This window comes from Nerophis lumbriciformis, linkage group LG21 (genome assembly GCF_033978685.3).
Source record: "Nerophis lumbriciformis linkage group LG21, RoL_Nlum_v2.1, whole genome shotgun sequence".
NCBI classification, from domain to species: Eukaryota; Metazoa; Chordata; class Actinopteri; order Syngnathiformes; family Syngnathidae; genus Nerophis; species Nerophis lumbriciformis.
In genome coordinates, this window is record NC_084568.2 from 6278981 (window position 1) to 6300933 (window position 21953).

General features: G+C 42.4%; 1 protein-coding gene across 3 annotated transcripts in view; it reads right to left on the reverse strand.

The window, feature by feature from the left end:
* Positions 1–15450: 15450 nt before the first annotated feature.
* kiaa0319l (KIAA0319-like ortholog) overlaps positions 15451–21953 on the reverse strand; it is a 94673-nt gene continuing 88170 nt past the window's right edge. For all 3 annotated transcript variants that reach the window (XM_061983172.1, XM_061983171.1, XM_072915534.1), the window contains exons 23-24: positions 20243–20334; positions 15451–16943 (exon numbers count right to left, since the gene is read on the reverse strand). In XM_061983172.1, the coding sequence (XP_061839156.1) occupies positions 16747–16943; positions 20243–20334 (289 nt within the window). In that variant the 3' untranslated portion in view covers positions 15451–16746. The remainder of the gene's footprint in view (positions 16944–20242; positions 20335–21953) is intronic.

The following is a 21953-nucleotide window of genomic DNA, read 5'->3' on the forward strand; positions in this document are numbered from 1 at the left end:
TGGACTCTCACAATATTATGTTAGATGCACTATGGACTGGACTCTCACACTATTATGTTAGATCCACTATGGACTGGACTCTTACACTATTATGTTAGATCCACTATGGACTGGACTCTCTCACTATTATGTTAGATCCACTATGGACTGGACTCTCACAATATTATGTTTGATCCACTATGGACTGGACTCTTACACTATTATGTTAGATCCACTATGGACTGGACTCTCACACTATTATGTTAGATCCACTATGGACTGGACTCTCTCACTATTATGTTAGATCCACTATGGACTGGACTCACAATATTATGTTAGATCCACTATGGACTGGACTCTCACACTATTATGTTAGATCCACTATGGACTGGACTCTCACACTATTATGTTAGATCCACTATGGACTGGACTCTCACACTATTATGTTAGATCCACTATGGACTGGACTCTCACACTATTATGTTGGATCTACTATGGACTGGACTCTCACAATATTATGTTGGATCCACTATGGACTGGACTCTCACACTATTATGTTAGATCCACTATGGACTGGACTCTCACACTATTATGTTAGATCCACTATGGACTGGACTCTCACAATATTATGTTAGACCCACTATGGACTGGACTCTCACACTATTATGTTAGATCCACTATGGACTGGACTCTCACACTATTATGTTAGATCCACTATGGACTGGACTCTCACACTATTATGTTAGATCCACTATGGACTGGACTCTCACACTATTATGTTAGATCCACTATGGACTGGACTCTCACACTATTATGTTAGATCCACTATGGACTGGACTCTCACACTATTACGTTAGATCCACTATGGACTGGACTCTCACACTATTATGTTAGATCCACTATGGACTGGACTCTCACACTATTATGTTAGATCCACTATGGACTGGACTCTCACACTATTATGTTAGATCCACTATGGACTGGACTCTCACACTATTATGTTAGATCCACTATGGACTGGACTCTCACACTATTATGTTAGATCCACTATGGACTGGACTCTCACAATATTATGTTAGATCCACTATGGACTGGACTCTCACAAAATTATGTTTGATCCACTATGGACTGGACTCTTACACTATTATGTTAGATCCACTATGGACTGGACTCTCACAATATTATGTTTGATCCACTATGGACTGGACTCTCACACTATTATGTTGGATCCACTATGGACTGGACTCTTACACTATTATGTTAGATCCACTATGGACTGGACTCTCACACTATTATGTTAGATCCACTATGGACTGGACTCTCACACTATTATGTTAGATCCACTATGGACTGGACTCTCACACTATTATGTTAGATCCACTATGGACTGGACTCTCACACTATTATGTTAGATCCACTATGGACTGGACTCTCACACTATTATGTTAGATCCACTATGGACTGGACTCTCACACTATTATGTTAGATCCACTATGGACTGGACTCTCACACTATTATGTTAGATCCACTATGGACTGGACTCTCACACTATTATGTTAGATCCACTATGGACTGGACTCTCACACTATTACGTTAGATCCACTATGGACTGGACTCTCACACTATTATGTTAGATCCACTATGGACTGGACTCTCACACTATTATGTTAGATCCACTATGGACTGGACTCTCACACTATTATGTTAGATCCACTATGGACTGGACTCTCACTATTATGTTAGATCCACTATGGACTGGACTCTCACACTATTATGTTAGATCCACTATGGACTGGACTCTCACACTATTATGTTAGATCCACTATGGACTGGACTTTCACTATTACGGTATGTTAGTTCCACTATGGACTGGACTCTCACACTATTATGTTAGATCCACTATGGACTGGACTCTCACACTATTATGTTAGATCCACTATGGACTGGACTCTCACACTATTATGTTAGATCCACTATGGACTGGACTCTCACAATATTATGTTAGATCCACTATGGACTGGACTCTCACAATATTATGTTTGATCCACTATGGACTGGACTCTTACACTATTATGTTAGATCCACTATGGACTGGATTCTCACACTATTATGTTAGATCCACTATGGACTGGATTCTCACTATTATGTTAGATCCACTATGGACTGGACTCTCACACTATTATGTTAGATCCACTATGGACTGGACTCTCACGCTATTATGTTAGATCCACTATGGACTGGACTCTCACACTATTATGTTAGATCCACTATGGACTGGACTTTCACTATTATGTTAGATCCACTATGGACTGGACTCTTACACTATTATGTTAGATCCACTATGGACTGGACTCTCACACTATTACGTTAGATCCACTATGGACTGGACTCTCACACTATTATGTTAGATCCACTATGGACTGGACTCTCACACTATTATGTTAGATCCACTATGGACTGGACTCTCACAATATTATGTTAGATCCACTATGGACTGGACTCTCACACTATTATGTTAGATCCACTATGGACTGGACTCTCACAATATTATGTTTGATCCACTATGGACTGGACTCTCACAATATTATGTTTGATCCACTATGGACTGGACTCTCACAATATTATGTTAGATCCACTATGGACTGGACTCTCACACTATTATGTTAGATCCACTATGGACTGGACTCTCACACTATTATGTTAGATCCACTATGGACTGGACTCTCACACTATTATGTTAGATCCACTATGGACTGGACTCTCACAATATTATGTTAGATCCACTATGGACTGGACTCTCACAAAATTATGTTTGATCCACTATGGACTGGACTCTTACAATATTATGTTAGATCCACTATGGACTGGACTCTCACACTATTATGTTAGATCCACTATGGACTGGACTTTCACTATTATGTTAGATCCACTATGGACTGGACTCTCACAATATTATGTTAGATCCACTATGGACTGGACTCTCACAATATTATGTTAGATCCACTATGGACTGGACTCTCACACTATTATGTTAGATCCACTATGGACTGGGCTCTCACACTATTATGTTAGATCCACTATGGACTGAACTCTCGGACTATTAACTAGATCCACTCGACATCCATTGCGCCGGTATCCCTTTGCGCCGATAACAGTCCGGATGGTTCTTTTCCTCTTTGTTCCGGAGGACACGACGTCCACAGTTTCCAAAAACAATTTGGAAATGTGGACTCGTCAGACCACAGAACACTTTTCCACTTTGCATCAGTCCATCTTAGATGTTCTCGGGGCCCAGCGAAGCCGGCGGCGCTTCTGGGTGTTGTTGATAAATGGTTTTCTCTGATGTGGGATCTGAGCGGAGGATGTCGTTGTGGCTTGTGCAGCCCTTTGAGACACTCGTGATTTAGGGCTATATAAATAAACTTTGATTGATTGATTGATTGTAGTCATTTGCATGGTTTTAGCGTCACAACTTAGCCATGTAGATGTTAGAATATGAGGGTCATGTGCCAGTCAAACAGGTACTGGAGGGTAGGGGTGCCCAAAGTGGAGCCAGGAAATCAAACATAGCCCATTGAGTCGTTTGATTGTGCCCGCCAGAGGGTGACTTATTCATACTGACCTTTAAAGCCCACTAGGGGTGCCCTGATATCATATATCGGTCTAATATCAGCATAAAAAAGTCATACCAAAGACTATAAAAATGAGGCCCATTACCTCCCCGCTTGGCACTCAGCATCAAGGGTTGGAATTGGGGGTTTAATCACCAAAATTATTCCCGGCCGCGGCCACCACTGCTGCTCACTGCTCCCCTCACCTCCCAGGGGGTGAACAAGGGGATGTGTCAAATGCAGAGATTAATTTCACCACACTTAGTGTGTGTGTGTGATTATCATTGGTACTTACACTTTAACTTACACATACAAAGTCTCTAAGGCAGAAGCACCTTACAAAACCCAAAACTAGTAAAGTTGTCACGTTGTGTAAATGGTAAATAAAAACAGAATACAATGATTTGCAAATCCTTTTCAACTTATATTCAATTGAATACACTGCAAAGACAAGATACTTAATTTTTTTTGCAAATAATCATTAACTTAGAATATAAAGACAGCAACACAATGCAAAAAAGTTGTCACAGGGGCATTTTTACCACTGTGTTACATGGCCTTTCCTTTTAACAACACTCAGTAAACGTTTGGGAACTGAGGAGACACATTTTTTAAGCTTTTCAGGTGGAATTCTTTCCCATTCTTGCTTGATGTACAGCTTACGTTGTTCAACAGTCCGGGGTCTCCGTTGTCCTATTTTAGGCTTCATATTGCTGTTGAAACACGTGGCTTGGCATTGTCTTGCTGAAATAAGCAGGGGCGTCCATGATAACATTGCTTGGTTGGCAACATATGTTGCTCCAAAACCTGTATGTACCTTTTAGCATTAATGGTGCCTTCACAGATGTGTAAGTTACCCATGTCTTGGGTACTAATACACCCCCATACCATCAAAAACTTATGCGGTCCTCTCCAAGGTTTCTCATAGTCATTCACATCGACGTCCCACTGGGGTGAGTTTTTCCTTGCCCTTATGTGGGCTTTGTACCGAGGATGTCGTTGTGGCTTGTGCAGCCCTTTGAGACACTTGTGATTTAGGGCTATATAAATAAACATTGATTGATTGATTGATTGACAGATGCTGGCTTTTGAACTTTGCGCCTATAACACTCCGGATGGGTTCTTTTCCTTTTTGGTCTGGAGGACATTACGTCCACAGTTTCCAAAAACAATTTGAAACGTGGACTCGTCAGACCACAGTACACTTTTCCACTTTGCATCAGTCCATCTTAGATGAGATTAGGCCCAGCGAAGCTGGGGGCGTTTCTGGGTGTTGTTGATAAATGGCTTTTGCTTTGCATAGTAGAGTTTTAACTTGCACTTACAGATGTAGCGACCAACTGTAGTTACTGACAGTGGTTTTCTGAAGTGTTCCTGAGCCCATGTGGTGATATCCTTTACACACTGATGTCATTTTGTTCATGCAGTAGCGCCTGAGGGATTAAAGATCCGTAATATCATTTTACGTGCAGTGATTTCTCCAGATTCTGTGAACGTTTTGATGATATTACGGACCGTAGATGGTGAAATCCCTAAATTCCTTGCAATAGCTCGTAGAAAAATGTTGTTCTTAAACTGTTGGACAATTTGCTCACGCATTTGTTGACAAAGTGGTGACCCTCGCCCCGTCCTTGTTTATGAATGACTGAGCATTTCATGGAAGCTGCTTTTATACCCAATCATGGCACCCACCTGTTCCCAATTAGCCTGTTCACCTGTGGGATGTTCCAAATAAGTGATTGATGAGCATTCCTCAACTTTTTCAGTCTTTTTTTGCCACTTGTGCCAGCTTTTTGGTAATATGTTGCAAGCATCAAATTCCAAATGAGCTAATATTTGCAAAAAACAACTGTCAAGACTTGGTCCTGGGTGTTAGCTTTTCCGGGATGCAACGGAAAGTTGGCTCGGGCGAGACGGGAATTAAGGTACATGATTTATTTAATATATCAAAAAAAAGTACACATGAAAAAAGCACGCACAGTGGCGGAAACTATGAACAATTAAACAAAACATTAACTGTGGCTTGATAAACAAAAACTTACTTGGCATGGAACCGGCATGAAAAAAGAGCAGCAAGGATCATAAGGGTGTGGAGAGTGTGCAGAAGCATATATGGGGAGGTCGTCAGAACGACAAACTGAAAAGAATGAACTTAAATACTATGGACATGATTAGTGAAAGCAGGTGCGTGACTCAAAACGTGAAACAGGTGCGTGACGTGACAGGTGAAAACGAATGGTTGCTATGGTGACAAAACAAACGTGCACAAAAAGTCCAAAACCCAAAACGAACATGACCAAAACAAAAACATGATCACACAGACATGACAACAACAAAGTTTACCAGTTCGAACGTTAAGTATCTTGTCTTTGCAGTCTATTCAAATGAATATAAGTTGAAAAGGATTTGCAAATCATTGTATTCTGTTTTTATTTACCATTTACACAACGGGACAACTTCACTGGTTTTGGGGTTTGTAGAATGATGCGACGGGCCACATAAAATAATGCACCATATCAAATAAAATGATATGGCAGGCCACATAATTAGTGTGGCATATGACATAGAATAATGTGGCAAGCCACATGAATTAATGCGGCATGTGACAAAATAATGCGGCGGACCACATAAAATGACGTGGCGGGCCATTTTCGGCCCCCAGGCCTTGACGCCTGTGCTATAAGGCAATCATACATTCACATACCTGCCAACTTTTGAAATCAGAAAAACCGAATAGCCAGGGTCCAGGGGCCGCAGGCCCCGGTAGGCCCAGGACAAAGTCCTGGTGGGGGGTTCAGGGGCCCCGACGCAAAATGATTATTAGCATTCAGACAGGTTAAAATGTTGCTAAAAGCATCACTTTTCTATCAGTCACAGTGACTTTTCAAAACAAAAATATTACAGCAAAAATCATATGGGTTGATTGACATGTTTATTCTGTAAGCTAACTTCAATAGTTTGAAATGATTTTGACAGTTAATGCCAGTTATCCTGTCAACCTTTCACAAGACTTCAATTTGTTCATTGAAAGTATAAACACTTTTTACAGTAAACAAATGGTAAAACAGTACTAAACAATTCCATTAAAAAAAAAAATTGGTGTCATTATTAACTTTCTGTCCAAGCTTGTATAATCTACTGCCTTGTTCAATTGTAAAAAATATTCTGTGCCTAAAATTCACATTTCTATCACAATTATCATACTGTAAACATGGTAAGCTAACTTCATTAAAATTAATAGTCCTGTCAATAGCATGGAATTACAATTCAAATGTAGTTTTTTTGTAAGCCTTTCAAAAGAATTCAAAATATGAAAAACTAATGAAAATTAATTTAAGCCATCAGACACTTGAAAAGTGGCACATCACATCTCTAATGTAATCATTTGAACTTTTCAACAGAAATAGCACTGCAAAAATATTAAGGACATACTTCTGTATTTTGGTAGTTATGCTGTCAACATTTAACAAGATTTCTTCAACTTGGACTTGAAAGCATAAATAGTATAAACACGAAAAACGTTGAAAGTTTTCCACTTGTATCGCTAGCAACGGCATTAGACTTGTGTTTTTTTTGTCCCAACGTGGTCTTTTACATCGCTAATTCCTCCGTGTCCGATCGAAAAATCTTGTCTGCACAAGGTGCAATTCGCGTAGTTTTCACCCTTTTTGGAACGGATAATTATTCCCGGATAGGCTTTTGAATATTCTTCACGGAATGACTGCAGTTTTCTTTTCGGTTTAAGACTCGTTTGCGATTTTTCTCCGGCTGATTCCATGATCGTTCGCTTGTTTGGAAACAATGGCAACCGGTGCCTCGTGCTTGGCAGCGGTGCTATAAATAGCCTCGCGCATGGCATTCGGAATGGCTCGATAGGAAGTTACGGGAAGCAGTGTCGATTGTCATTGTTGTTACGCGATATCGTTAATAAAACTTAAAAAAAAAAAAAAAAATTTAATGAATGAAAAACCGTATTTTTTATCACTGCAACCGTAACCCGGAATAGGTTGATGAAAACCGTACTAATTACGGGAAAACCGGAGTAGTTGGCAGGTATGCATTCATATAGTGATGTTCCGCAGTTATACACAGCCTTCTGAGGGATGCCGTCACTGTAATGTGAGTCTGACACTCCAAACTACTATTATTATATCATTTTTAATAAATAGCGGTTGCCCCTACTGAAGATATGACTTCCCAAGTTTACATTGTTCCAAATTATACGCATGTAATTGGAGAGTTTGAGGACACACCTTTTTCAGTTCTTTGGATGTAAACTTTTCCTTTCACACTGTAGAAATGATTTATAAACGTTGTAGAATCATGCAAGAAAACATAGCACTGATTCAAATGCACAGTGTACTATATTTACAGAATATAAAACCAACATCTTTTAAGCTGGCCTTGTTCTCAGAAAAAGCACCGACTTTCTGTTACTCTTTTTTTTTTAATCAATTTGTAATCTCCCAACATGACAAAGCTGTTCAACAAGCACAAAACAGATTAGATGGAGTAAAAAAAACAAAAACATGCAGGCCACACAGTACATCCGGTGCTTAGTTTTAGTTTTTTATGTAAACAAGTTACTTTAGTGCAATGCTTCTCAAATAGCAGCAGGGGAGATTTGCATAATTTGGCTTCCGCTCCAGCCGCCCGCGCGACCCCGAAAAGGACAAGCGGTTAAAAAAAAATGGGTGAATGTGTCGATGCAGTAGTATTCATGTTAGAATAATCTAAACAGGTACCCAGTAGAAGTAGAAAGAACACAGGAGCACTAGTTTAAAAAAGTCAAAAGTACCAATGATTGTCACACACACACACCAGGTGTGGTGAAATTAACCTCTGCATTTGACCCATCCCCTTGTTTACCCCCTGGGAGGTGAGGGGAGCAGTGAGCAGCAGCAGTGGCCGCGCTCGGGAATCTTTTTGGTGATTTAACCCCCAATAACAACCTTTGATGCTGAGTGCCAAGCAGGGAGGTAATGGCTCCCATTTTTATAGTGTTTGGCATGACTCGGCCGGGGTTTAAACTCACGACCTACCGATCTCAGGGCGGACACTCTAACCACCCGAAAGGGACAAGCGGTAGAAAATGGGTGAATGTGTCGATGCAGTAGTATTCATGTCAGAATAATCTAAACAGGTACTCAGTAGAAGTAGAAAGAACACAGGAGCACTAGTTTAAAAAAGTCAAAAGTACCAATGATTGTCACACACACACACCAGGTGTGGTGAAATTAACCTCTGCATTTGACCCATCCCCTTGTTTACCCCCTGGGAGGTGAGGGGAGCAGTGAGCAGCAGCAGTGGCCGCGCTCGGGAATCTTTTTGGTGATTTAACCCCCAATAACAACCTTTGATGCTGAGTGCCAAGCAGGGAGGTAATGGCTCCCATTTTTATAGTGTTTGGCATGACTCGGCCGGGGTTTAAACTCACGACCTACCGATCTCAGGGCGGACACTCTAACCACCCGAAAGGGACAAGCGGTAGAAAATGGGTGAATGTGTCGATGCAGTAGTATTCATGTCAGAATAATCTAAACAGGTACTCAGTAGAAGTAGAAAGAACACAGGAGCACTAGTTTAAAAAAGTCAAAAGTACCAATGATTGTCACACACACACACTAGGTGTGGTGAAATTAACCTCTGCATTTGACCCATCCCCTTGTTTACCCCCTGGGAGGTGAGGGGAGCAGTGAGCAGCAGCGGTGGCCGCGCTCGGGAATCTTTTTTGGTGATTTAACCCCCAATAACAACCCTTGATGCTGAGTGCCAAGCAGGGAGGTAATGGGTCCCATTTTTATAGTGTTTGGCATGACTCCGACGGGGTTTGAACTCACAACCTACCCATCTCAGGGCGGACACTCTAACCACAAGGCCAATGAGTAACCGTCTTTTAGGGACTATAAGGCGCACTTAAAATATTTTTTTTTGACAGTGCACTTTCTAACCCTGTGCTCCTTGTGTACGTGTTAATTCCGGTTGAGCTTACTGACCTCGAACCAATTTTCTGTGGTACATGGTGTAACAGGGGCGCCGCTAGGGATTTTGGGCCCCATGAAAATAATCTTTACAGGGCCCCCAACACAGTGTCATTATTTTTTCTGTATTATAATTTCATCATCATTAGGGGCCTCTCTGGGCCCCCCTCCATCATGGGCCCCTAGAATCCGTCTCCTTTACCCCCTCTTTTCGGCGCCCCTGTGGTGTAATAAATGTGACCAGTAGATGGAAGTCACACATAAGAGATACGTGTGGACCGCAGGTTGACCCCTGTTTAATAAATGACGCTAGCAAGAACTGGTAAGCAAGCAACATCAAAACTTGAATGTTCTGTGGAGAGTATAAAATATTACACAAGGCGCTCAAAAACCCGTCAAAATGTTTTAGTACGACTTCGGTAAGCTATGAAGCCGCACAGCTTGATGGATTGTCGAAGCATTACAGCTATCATAGTCAGACGTACTGTGCTTCAACATACGACTATTATTATGGTGGTACCCCGAAATGGCATCTATTAGGAGACATTATCCGGCGTTTTGTTTTGCCATATAATGCAAAACCAACTTTTCCTACCTATTGGTACCTGCTGTCGTGTATTTGGGATCTGCATAACACCCGTAAACTTGCGCAGGTCCGCCATTGTAGTCAATAAGCTCCTTTTTCTCTATCCTTTTGTGGGGCATTCATCCCCTACTGTGGCCATTTATTTTACAAAGTAGCGCACAGTTCTAACCTATTATCTGTCAGTAGATTCGCTATGGAGGCGCTAAACTACAGGTACAACAAAGATGACGGGGAGAAGACGCTGTCGAAGTGGAGGCACGTAAAAAAAACGGCGCATTCTGAAGAGACGGTCAGAAAGCGGCTTGAAGATGATCTGTAAAACATCATCTATGCAACATTTTGACCAAAGAACCACCATTACATGTTATGTAGACCACAAAGAAGTGTTTTGAATATTAAACAAATTCTCGGGGGTGATGGGGCCGTGCTCTGGCTCCCACGCACTCTGGGAGTCGAATGTATTGTACATACAAATTCACATATGCTCACATACATACATAGGTACCTACGCTCCCACATACATACACAAATATAGTACATATTTACATACCTAAAGTTCGTACATCCACACGCACATTCAATATACAAACATACACATACAGTACATATACACTTACTGTACAAACACATATACACATTCTGTACATATACATTCACTGTACAAACACATATACACATTCTGTACATATACATTCATTGTACAAACACATATACACATTCTGTACATATACAAGTACATATTGTTGCGTTTTGGACCAGTTGTTCCTCCCAGGGAATTCAAGTCACAATTCGCTCCCCAGTTCTTTCCGACACTTAAAGCTGAGTTGAAAAACCACCAGAGACAGAATAGGTATTTTGTTGTATATTCTCAAAGCTTTGACAATATACATTGATTGAGACCAGTCCAACATTCTATTGCGCCTCCCAAAATGGTCTGTCCTCCCGATCCCACCACCCTCTCTCTCGTCCCATCTCTGTAGACAAAACAAATGCTAGTCAAAACACATTCCAAAGAACTCAAGGTTAACACACAGTTTACTTGCAGACAGAGCAGCAGGAGAAGAAATGGAAAACACGAGCTGTTTTCAAATATGACTATGAAATAAAAGAAGTACAACTTGGATTCGGATATATGTAAATATCTGCCTCCGACAATTCCCCCTTCAGATCTTCTAAAAAGATCTTTATCACTAGTACAACACTTCTAAAATACGCCCCTCTTTGAGCAAGCTAGTAAAAATTAAAAGCATAGTTAGATGGGAGATAAACGGATGGAATCTATGTCAATGTCGTCACTCTCAGGGAAGGAAAGTAGCATTTCTCGAAAGTCACCACTTTGCCAGACCCCCTTCAGTGACATAGCAAACCCAGGTTGTTCAGCAAGCCCCTCAACAGCATCACGAGTCAGGTTGGTCAGTCTCAACAACCTGGGTTTGCTATGTCACCGGGGTTCGAATCCCGGACGAGCCCCCAAATTGTTGCGTTTTGGACCAGTTGTTCCTCCCAGGGAATTCAAGTCACAATTCGCTCCCCAGTTCTTTCCGACACTTAAAGCTGAGTTGAAAAACCACCAGAGACAGAATAGGTATTTTGTTGTATATTCTCAAAGCTTTGCCAATATACATTGATTGAGACCAGTCCAACCATAGAACATTCTATTGCGCCTCCCAAAATGGTCTGTCCTCCCGATCCCACCACCCTCTCTCTCGTCCCATCTCTGTAGACCAAACAAATGCTAGTCAAAACACATTCCAAAGAACTCAAGGTTAACACACAGTTTACTTGCAGACAGAGCAGCAAGAGAAGAAATGGAAAACACGAGCTGTTTTCAAATATGACTATGAAATAAAAGAAGTACAACTTAAATTCGGATATATGTAAATATATGCCTCCGACAATATGCATACTTACACTCATGCACATAATCACGTTTCATCAAACATATATTAACGTTGTTGCCCTAGGGTAAACTGGGTGTAACACATGGCACACTGACAAAGCTTAACCTATTGTTACTATAACAATCTACAAGGTTAATGTAGGTTGCTTCTCTTTCTCCCCCTCCATTTTTCTGCATTCTTTCGTATCTCAAGTTATCATTACGTATATGTATTGTTGCATTTAAACAACTGTATTGTTGATAATAAAGGTAAATTATTGGTATTGTTCATTATCAATAGCGCTATTTCTATTGGTATTTGTATTGATCCATTTGTAGTGTAATAATGCTCATTGTCATTTCTGTATTATTTTTCGCTAACTGCTTATTTGCTATTACTTTTACCATCATATTTGTACATGTCATATTTGCTGATGTTGCTCTATTGTTGTTGTTGTTGTTGTTGTCTCTCTGTCTAATCCCCCTCTTGTCCCCACAATTTCCCCCTCTGTCTTCTTTTTTTCTCTCTTTCTATCCCCTCCTGCTCCGGCCCGGCTGCACTAAATGATAATATAAATACATTTAATAAAGTCAAATACAAATAAGGCGACAAGAGAAGTATCCTACACTTCTCTTTTGTAAAGTAAATCTGAACAGCCGACATGGGCATCTACATCAACTATATGATTTGCCTGAGAAGCTGGACAGGACACAAAAAAAAAAAAAAAAAATTCACAATATAACCCCTTTAATGCGCCTTTTGTGTGAAAATAGACATGTTCGACGGTGCGCCTTATAATCCGGTGTGCCCTATGGTCCAAAAAATAGGGTAACAATTAGGGATGTCTGATAATAGCTTTTTTGTCGATATCCGATATTGTCCAACTCTTAATTACCGATACCGATATCAACCGATACCGATATATACAGTCGTGGAATTAACACACTATTATGCCTTATTTGGACAACCAGGTATGGTGAAGATAAGATCCTTTTTTTTTTTTTAAATTAGTAAAATAAGATAAATAAATTTAAAAACATTTTCTTGAATAAAAAAGAAAGTAAAACAATATAAAAACTGTTACATAGAAACTAGTAATTAATGAAAATGAGTAAAATTAACTGTTAAAGCATACTTGCCAACCCTCCCGGATTTTCCGGGAGACTCCCAAAATTCAGCGCCTCTCCCGAAAACCTCCCGGGACAAATTTTCTCCCGAAAATCTCCCGAAATTCAGGCGGACTCAGGTCCTCCACAATATAAAAAAGCGTACCTGCCCAATCACGTTATAACTATAGAAAGATGGAGGGCGAGTTCTTGGTTTCTTATGTGGGTTTATTGTTAGGCAGTTTCATTAACGTCCTCCCAGCGTGGCAACAACACACAACAACAGCAGTCACTTTTTTGTATACCGCAAAGCAGTTCGTCTGCCGTAAACAGCAATGTTGTGACACTCTTAAACAGGACAATACTGCCATCTAGTGCATTTGATAAAAGCACTTTTGTGCGTGCCATACATCAATGCTCAGAGAGGGTGTTCAGCATGGTTCGAAAAATAGTGACAGAGAATAGAACAAGGATGGACAATTCAACCCTTAACTCAACAATGAGTAGATGAGTGTTATGTGTGTGTATACGTGTAAATAAATGAACACTGAAATTCAAGTATTTATTTTATATATATATATATATATATATATATATATAAAATTAAAAAAAATATAAAAAAAAAATATATATATATATATATATATATAATAAAAAAAATTATATATATACATATACATATATAATAAAATAAATATATATATATATATATATATATATATATGTGAAATACTTGACTTGGTGAATTCTAGCTGTAAATATACTCCTCCCCTTTTAGCCACGCCCCCACCCCACCCCGACCACACCCACCCCCACCTCCCGAAATCGGAGGTCTCAAGGTTGGCAAGTATGTGTTAAAGGTTAGTACTATTAGTGGACCAGCAGCACGCACAATCATGTGTGCTTACGGACTGTATCCCTTGCAGACTGTATTGATATATATTGATATATAATGTAGGAACCAGAATATTAATAACAGAAAGAAACAACCCTTTTGTGTGAATGAGTGTAAATGGGGGAGGGAGGTTTTTTTTTGGGTTGGTGCACTAATTGTAAGTGTATCTTGTGTTTTTTATGTTGATTTAATTTAAAAACAAAAAAACAAAAACAAAAAAAAACGATACCGATAATAAAAAAACGATACCGATAATTTCCGATATTACATTTTAAAGCATTTATCGGCCGATATTATCGGACATCTCTAGTAATAATTTTTCCAGAACTCACGAACAGCCTCAATCTGTTTCAATTTCCATCCATCCATCCATCCATTTTCTACCGCTTATTCCCTTTGGGGTCGCTGAAGCCTATCTCAGCTACAATCGGGCGGAAGGCGGCGTACACCCTGGACAAGCCGCCACCTCATCGCAGGGCCGACACAGATAGACAACATTCACACTCACATTCACACACTAGGGCCAATTTAGTGTTGCCAATCAACCTATCCCCAGGTGCATGTTTTTGGAGGTGGGAGGAAGCCGGAGTACCCGGAGGGAACCCACGCAGTCACGGGGAGAACATGCAAACTCCACACAGAAAGATCCAGAGGCCGGGATTGAACTCAGGACTACTCAGGACCTTCGTATTGTGAGGCAGACGCACTAACCCCTCTTCCACCGTGCTGCCCTCTGTGTTGGAATAATTGTTTGTAAGTTATCACAAAAGAAACGTTGTATTATGAATGCTGTCTTTCGAGGCCTAACAAGAGGAAGAATGCTCGTGAAACGCCACTGTGATTTCAACACGGACAGATGGCAGGATCTGCTCAACTTCCAGAGGAACTCTCTTTGAAGTGTTAAACGAACTCTCTCTGAAGTATTTCACAAACTCTCTTCCAACTATTTGGTAACCGAGGTCAACGCTATTTACGACCCGCTGCCCTCTTGAAGTCGCTGTGGTCAGGAGACGGGAGGGGTTATCCATTGTCCTCCAACACCTGCCCCAGCTGGATCCAGGAAGAGCCCAAGCCCGAGAAATCCTCTTCTTGGACTTCAAAGCGACCGAAAACAATGACTGTTTTACATACTTCCCATTCCTGCTGTGACATGTGTTGGTGCGTGAACATTGAACATCTGAATAAAGGAGTAGACGAAAACCTTCTTCGTCAGAGCGTGGTGCAGGACTGTGCAGAGAGTGCAGTGGCCATGTCTCTCCTCAATTGAGTCCAAATTGAATTCTGTCTCTGTTTGATTCCTTGCCTTTTGTCTTGTTTAATAGATGTCCTCAGTGTTTGAACGTGACACTCTGTTTCAATTTGCACAATAAATAAAATAAATGTATTTCCAGTTGTAATGAAGAAGCAAAGCATGATCACTAGAGTTTTTAATAGCTCAATAAAAAAATCAAACAAAAATACTTTTCTTTAACAAAACCAACAGCAGGACTTTGGAAGCTTTTAGAACATGAATTTAAATGTGAGAAATGTAAACACACGCAAACGTCACATTCCTGCTAATATTTCAAAGCCGAAGAAATGACACTTGATGTAGATTAGCCAGTGTACAGCTTGTAAAAAAAAAAGTGTGTCCCTTTAATCGCTGGTAACTCAAGTATGGAATGCGAGAGGTGTACTCAATTCTGAAAGGTAACGTATTTCCTAACATAAATAAAATCCTTCATAAAGCCAAGAAAAAAAATGTAAGTCTTCATTCTAATTCCCAGATAATCCGGTTGTATCAGGTCACACACACAAACGTAATCCTTCAGTCTCCTTAAAAGTATTTTTAAAAAGACTTGTATTTCTTCATGCCCTTCACAGTGGACTCCAGGAAAGTCACGGTCGATTCCAAAATGTAAAAAGGACGGGCAGTTTTTTTTTTTTATTTTAAGAAGAGAATTGGCACTTGGGTGTGCTTCGTTTGACTTTGCCTGCTCCAGTCAATGCAGATAAGTTTAACAAAATAACACATCCTCATGTTTTTAGGAGATGATTTAGCTGCAAAAGCATGGAAAATAAACAAACAAAAAAAAAAAAAAGGTTGCTTCACATTTCGTGCGGGCAGTGACGTAACCCTCTCGGACATTCAACGCGTTAACAGTGATTCAAAATGTGGAATTCAACTTCCAGGCTCGTGTGTTGCACATCCTGCATGCAAAGTGGAACGTCGTTTGGTTGAAGCGCCTCTCTCTCTCTCACACATACAAACTTCAACATGGGAAATAAATCTTTCTTTAAATCATTTTTTTTCTGTTTGTGTGTGTGTGTGGTTATTGTTGTATCCATGGCTACTCTTATAAGACCAAAGAAAAATGTTTATGGAAAGAATTCATTTGGTTTCAGCTCGTTCTGCACAGAACAGATTCGACCGACTGGCTAATAAATATGTCCCGAAAAGGCAAGTAAGGATAAATATGCAATTTGATTGATTCTGTAAAGATTCAACGGCGATTCTGACAGTCATGAAATGAAAGTGCATATTAAAAACCAAGTGGTGTTCATTCAGTGTGTGTGTATTCCAGTGGCTTCTTAAAAGCAGTATTTTGACTTCCTTTTTTCCCCCTCTCAAGTTCCAGGGACGGATCAGTGTGTGTGTGTGTGTGTGTGTGTGTGTGTGTGTGTGTGTGCGTGTGTGCGGAGAGAGGTGAGCGTCACCTTCTCTTTTGCTATAGCAGCTCGTCTCTGTGCTTCTTTCCCCTCGCTGGACCCTGGCCGTTCCTCAGGAAGCCGTTCTGCGCTCGGAGAAGGTGCCCGCGCTCCTGCTCCTTCCACGGTGCCCCGACGTGCCCGTCGTCGCTGTCCAGGTCGGAGTCGGAGTGCATGAGGGCAGAGGAGGTGGGGGCGGGCGCTGGCTTGACGCGGCCTGGGTGGGTGGGGAACAGAGCAGTGTCACGCGATGAAGAAACGCACATTTTTTGTAAAAAAAAAAAAAACTAACAAAAAACAAGCATTATTTCTCCTGAAGTTAGAGAAAATGAGATTGTCGCTTGGAGGGTGCTCTGATAGGTTTTACACTCACTGGAGACCCTTGCTCCAATATTCTGAGAAACTCTTATCTGATGAGATATTATAGTACAAAACCCAAAACCGCACCTGTTTTCGTTAATCATGTCTGTGTTATTTAAGCTTTTCATTTTCTGTTGTTCGTCCCGACGACATCCCCGCATTCTTACCCCTGTCACACTCTATGTACCTCTGCGCACTTCATGCCATGTCAAGTAAGTTTTGTTTCGATTCATGCCACAGTTAGTGTTTTGTTTAATTGTTCATAGTTTCTGCCAATGTGCAAGTTTTGTGTTTATAGTCTGGTTTTGTACCTCCGCCCCTGTGCGCGCCTTTTGTTTGATCCTTTCTTTGTAGTTATAGTGTTAAATAAATCATGTATTTACCTTCACGCCATGACCAGTCCAATTCACTTGCACCTCGGGAGAACAAACCAAGCCATAGTCCAAGTCATGACAGATGTCGTCAGCAAAAAAGTTCTCCCGCAAGATTGGACGAAGGAACGTGGGAGGTCCTGCGCGCCATGGAAGCTGAGACGCTCCGCTATTCCCCCACGGAGCGCAAGGAACTCATGTGGGGTCCGACCGGCAAACTGGTGCCGATCAGCTCCGTTTGGCCCGGGGACGTTGGCGCGTCATCCCAGCCACGGAAGCGCCGCCAAAGGAGAGGGACGTCAGGTAGAACTTCCGCGAGCCAGCAGGACGCGCCGCTCCCACAAGCCCCGCCCCCTCCGGGCGGAAGCAAGCAGCAGTCTGCCCGGCTTCCCCAGGATGACATCACAGCCCAGGATTTTTTTTTCAACTCTTTTTCTTTTGAACACCCGCCTCCAACAAAAGACTCTAATGCCATGACTTTGATAAAACATTATCGAAATCAGGTCTAATCAGTCCAAGCCACGTCCCAAATTTCATGCCCCGCCCTCCAAGACTCATGCCCCGCCCCCCAAGACTCAAGTCCCGCCCCGTCACAATTTCTTTCTTTTTTTCCGCCCACACAACCCCAGGTGGGGGATAAAAAAAAACATTGTGGACAACTTAAAGGGGAAGTTTCAGCCCCCCTCCGGACCTACCTCCGCCCACCCCTAGAGAGAGTTCCAGACCGCAGGGAGCGCGTCTGGTATCCGCCCCTTGAGGGGGGGGCTGGGGTCGGGAGCTGTGTTGGTGCCACAGCCTCCAGCACGGCCGCCACCACCAGTCTTCCGACCTGCCAAGCCACAGCCTCCAGCACGGCCACCACCACCGGTCTTTCACCATGCCAAGCCGCAACCCCCAGCTAGGCCACCTCCACCTGCACCAAGGCTAGCACCAGTAGCTGCACCACGGCTAGCACCAAGGCTAGCACCAGAGCCAAGGCTAGCCCCTGTCGCAGCACCACGGCTAGCACCTGTCGCAGCACCACGGCTAGCACCTGTAGCCGCTCCACGGCTAGCACCTGTCACCGCACCAAGGCTAGCACCAGCTCCACGACGCCGAGACCAAGACCCTCCACGCCAAGTCCAAGACCAAGGCCCTCCACGCCAAGTCCAAGACCAAGACCCTCCACGCCAAGTCCAAGACCAAGACCCACCACGCCAAGTGCCGCCAGTCGCAGCTCCAAAGTTTGCACATTGTGTAAATCATTAAAAAAAAAACAGAATACACGATTTGAAAATCATTTTCAACCTATATTCAATTGAATAGACGGCAAAGACAAGATATTTAATGTTCGAACTGAGAAACTTTGTAATTTTTTGCAAATATTAGCTCATTTGGAATTGGATGCCTGCAACATGTTTCAAAAAAGCTGGCACAAGTGGCAAAAAAGACTGAGAAAGTTGAGGAATGCTCATCAAACACTTATTTGGAACATCCCACAGGTGAACATGCTAATTGGGAACAGGTGGGTGCCATGATTGGGGATAAAACAGCTTCCGTGAAATGTTCAGTCGTTCACAAACAAGGATGGGGCGAGGGTCACCACTTTGTCAACAAATGCGTGAGCAAATTGTCCAACAGTTTAAGAACAACATTTCTCAAGGAATTTAGGGATTTCACCATCTACGGTCCGTAATATCATCAAAAATTTCAGAGAATCTGGAGAAATCACTGCACGTAAGCGATGATATTACCGCCCTTCGATCCCTCATGCGGTACTGCATCAAAAAGCGACATCAGTGTGTAAAGGATATCACCACATGGGCTCAGGAACACTTCAGAAACCCACTGTCAGTAACTATAGTTTGTCGCTACATCTGTAAGTGCAAGTTAAGTCTCTACTATACAAAGCCAAAGCCATTTATCAACAACACCCAGAAACGCCGCCAGCTTCGCTGGGCCCGAGCTCATCTAAGATAGACTGATGCAAAGTAGAAAATTATTCTGTGGTCTGACAAGTTCACATTTCATTTTGTTTTTGGAAACTGTGGATGTCGGGTCCTCCGGAACAAAGAGGAAAAGAACCATCTGGATTGTTATTGGCGCAAAGTTCAAAAGTCAGCATCTGTGATGGTATGGGGGTGTATTAGTGCCCAAGGCATGGGTAACTTACACATCTGTGAAGGCACCATTAATGCTGAAAGGTACATTCAGGTTTTGGAGCAACATATGTTGTCATCCAAGCAACGTTATCATGGACGCCCCTGCTTATTTCAGCAAGACAATGCCAAGCCATGTGTTACAACAGCGTGGCTTCATAGTAAAAGAGTACGGGTACTGGATTGGCCTGCCTGTAGTCCAGACCTGTCTCCCATTGAAAATGTGTGGCGCAATATGAAGTTTAAAATACCACAACAGAGATCCCAGACTGTTGACCAATTTAAGCTGTACATCAAGCAAGAATGGGAAATAATTCCACCTGAAAAGCTTCAAAAATGTGTCTCTTCAGTTCCCAAATGTTTACGGAGTGTTGTTAAAAGGAAAGGCCATGTAACACAGTGGTAAAAATGCCCCTGTGACAACTTTTTTGCAATGTGTTGTGCCAACTTCACTGGTTTTGGGTTTTGTATTTAATTAATTCTGCTTAATCCTGATTAAATATCATACTGTATAGACAAATGCTAATTTTTAAGTATGTTTGGGTGTGCACGCAAGGTAAAACGCACACTCTTTTTATATGCTTTTTTCAAACACCACATAGCTGGAACTCATCGTCGACACATTTGTTGTTCCATGTGATTCCTACCAGCTCTGTGTGGTTGCAGCTCCAGAATGTCTTGCTCGTCAGCTTCCAACATTTTGTATCGGCTTTTGCTTCTGCGTGCTTTGTTCTTCCGTCTTTACAACAAAGAAAAAAAAACACACACACAGTATCATTAGTAATTAAGATAAATCACTTGCACAGTCACTCAATATTAGTCAAAGTTTGTATCAGGGTTGTCCCGATACCAATAATTTAGTACCGGTACCAAAATGTATATTAATACTTTTCCAAATAAATGTCAATATTGGCTTTATTTTGACAGGAAATCTTACACTACGTTAAACACTCACAGTCAAAGAACAATCTTACAAGGTTAAAACATAAATTAAAAGGCATTGAAATGGCATCGACCCTGAAGGGAACGTCTTCCCTGTGATCCTCGACTACAGTCTGCACCGGACCGAACAGCAGGACAGGTGTAACATTATTACAAGTCACTTTTTATAACTCCTTGTGCAGATCTGAATGCTTATTATTTAAATGTTTACCCAAGTTTGAAGCAGAGGTGCTAATACTAATCGCCACATTTGGCCAGGCGTCTTTTAAAGCTGGGTTGAGAATCAGCACCTCCAAGTCCGAGTCCATGGTTCTCGCCCGGAAAAGGGTGGAGTGCCATCTCCGGGTTGGGGAGGAGATCTTGCCCCAAGTGGAGGAGTTCAAGTACCTCGGAGTCTTGTTCACGAGTGAGGGAAGAGTGGATTGTGAGGTCGACAGGCGGATCGGTGCGGCGTCTTCAGTAATGCGGACGCTGTATCGATCCGTTGTGGTGAAGAAGGAGCTGAGCCGGAAGGCAAAGCTCTCAATTTACCGGTCGATCTACGTTCCCATCCTCACCTATGGTCATGAGCTTTGGGTTATGACCGAAAGGACAAGATCACGGGTAGGAGCGGCCGAAATGAGTTTCCTCCGCCGGGTGGCGGGGCTCTCCCTTAGAGATAGGGTGAGAAGCTCTGTCATCCGGGGGGAGCTCAAAGTAAAGCCGCTGCTCCTCCACATCGAGAGGAGCCAGATGAGGTGGTTCGGGCATCTGGTCAGGATGCCACCCGAACGCCTCCCTAGGGAGGAGTTTAGGGCACGTCCGACCGGTAGGAGGCCGCGGGGAAGACCCAGGACACGTTGGGAAGACTATGTCTCCCGGCTGGCCTGGGAACGCCTCGGGGTCCCACAGGAAGAGCTGGACGAAGTGGCTGGGGAGAGGGAAGTCTGGGCTTCCCTGCTTAGGCTGCTGCCCCCGCGACCCGACCTCGGATAAGCGGAAGAAGATGGATGGATGGATGGTGTTTTAAAGCCACTGTTGTGAGAGTAGCGTATGTGTGTGTGTGCCCCTTTAAGAATGGCGGTATGTGGGGTGAGTGATGTGAGTAAGTGAGCGGGCAAGTTCGGAGAAGTAGCGCTAGCATGTGCAGGAGTGTTAATAGCATGGTGGATGTCCGGTTGTGCCCTGTGGAAATTATAAATAAAGTGACCAAGTTGTAACTAATCGATGACCTCGTCATTCCGACCGAAGAGCGGAGCTTTACGCAGCCATTGTGAAGTGAAAGGTCTCCCCTGCTCTCCTCGACCACGGTCTGGGAGCCGACAAGCAGGAAAGGTGTAAAACAGTACAGTGCCTCCCTGTTTGAAGCCTCACCTTTATTGTTAGTTTTGAAGCCCAAATACCTCCATATTGTACTTCACCACCCTCTTTATTAAC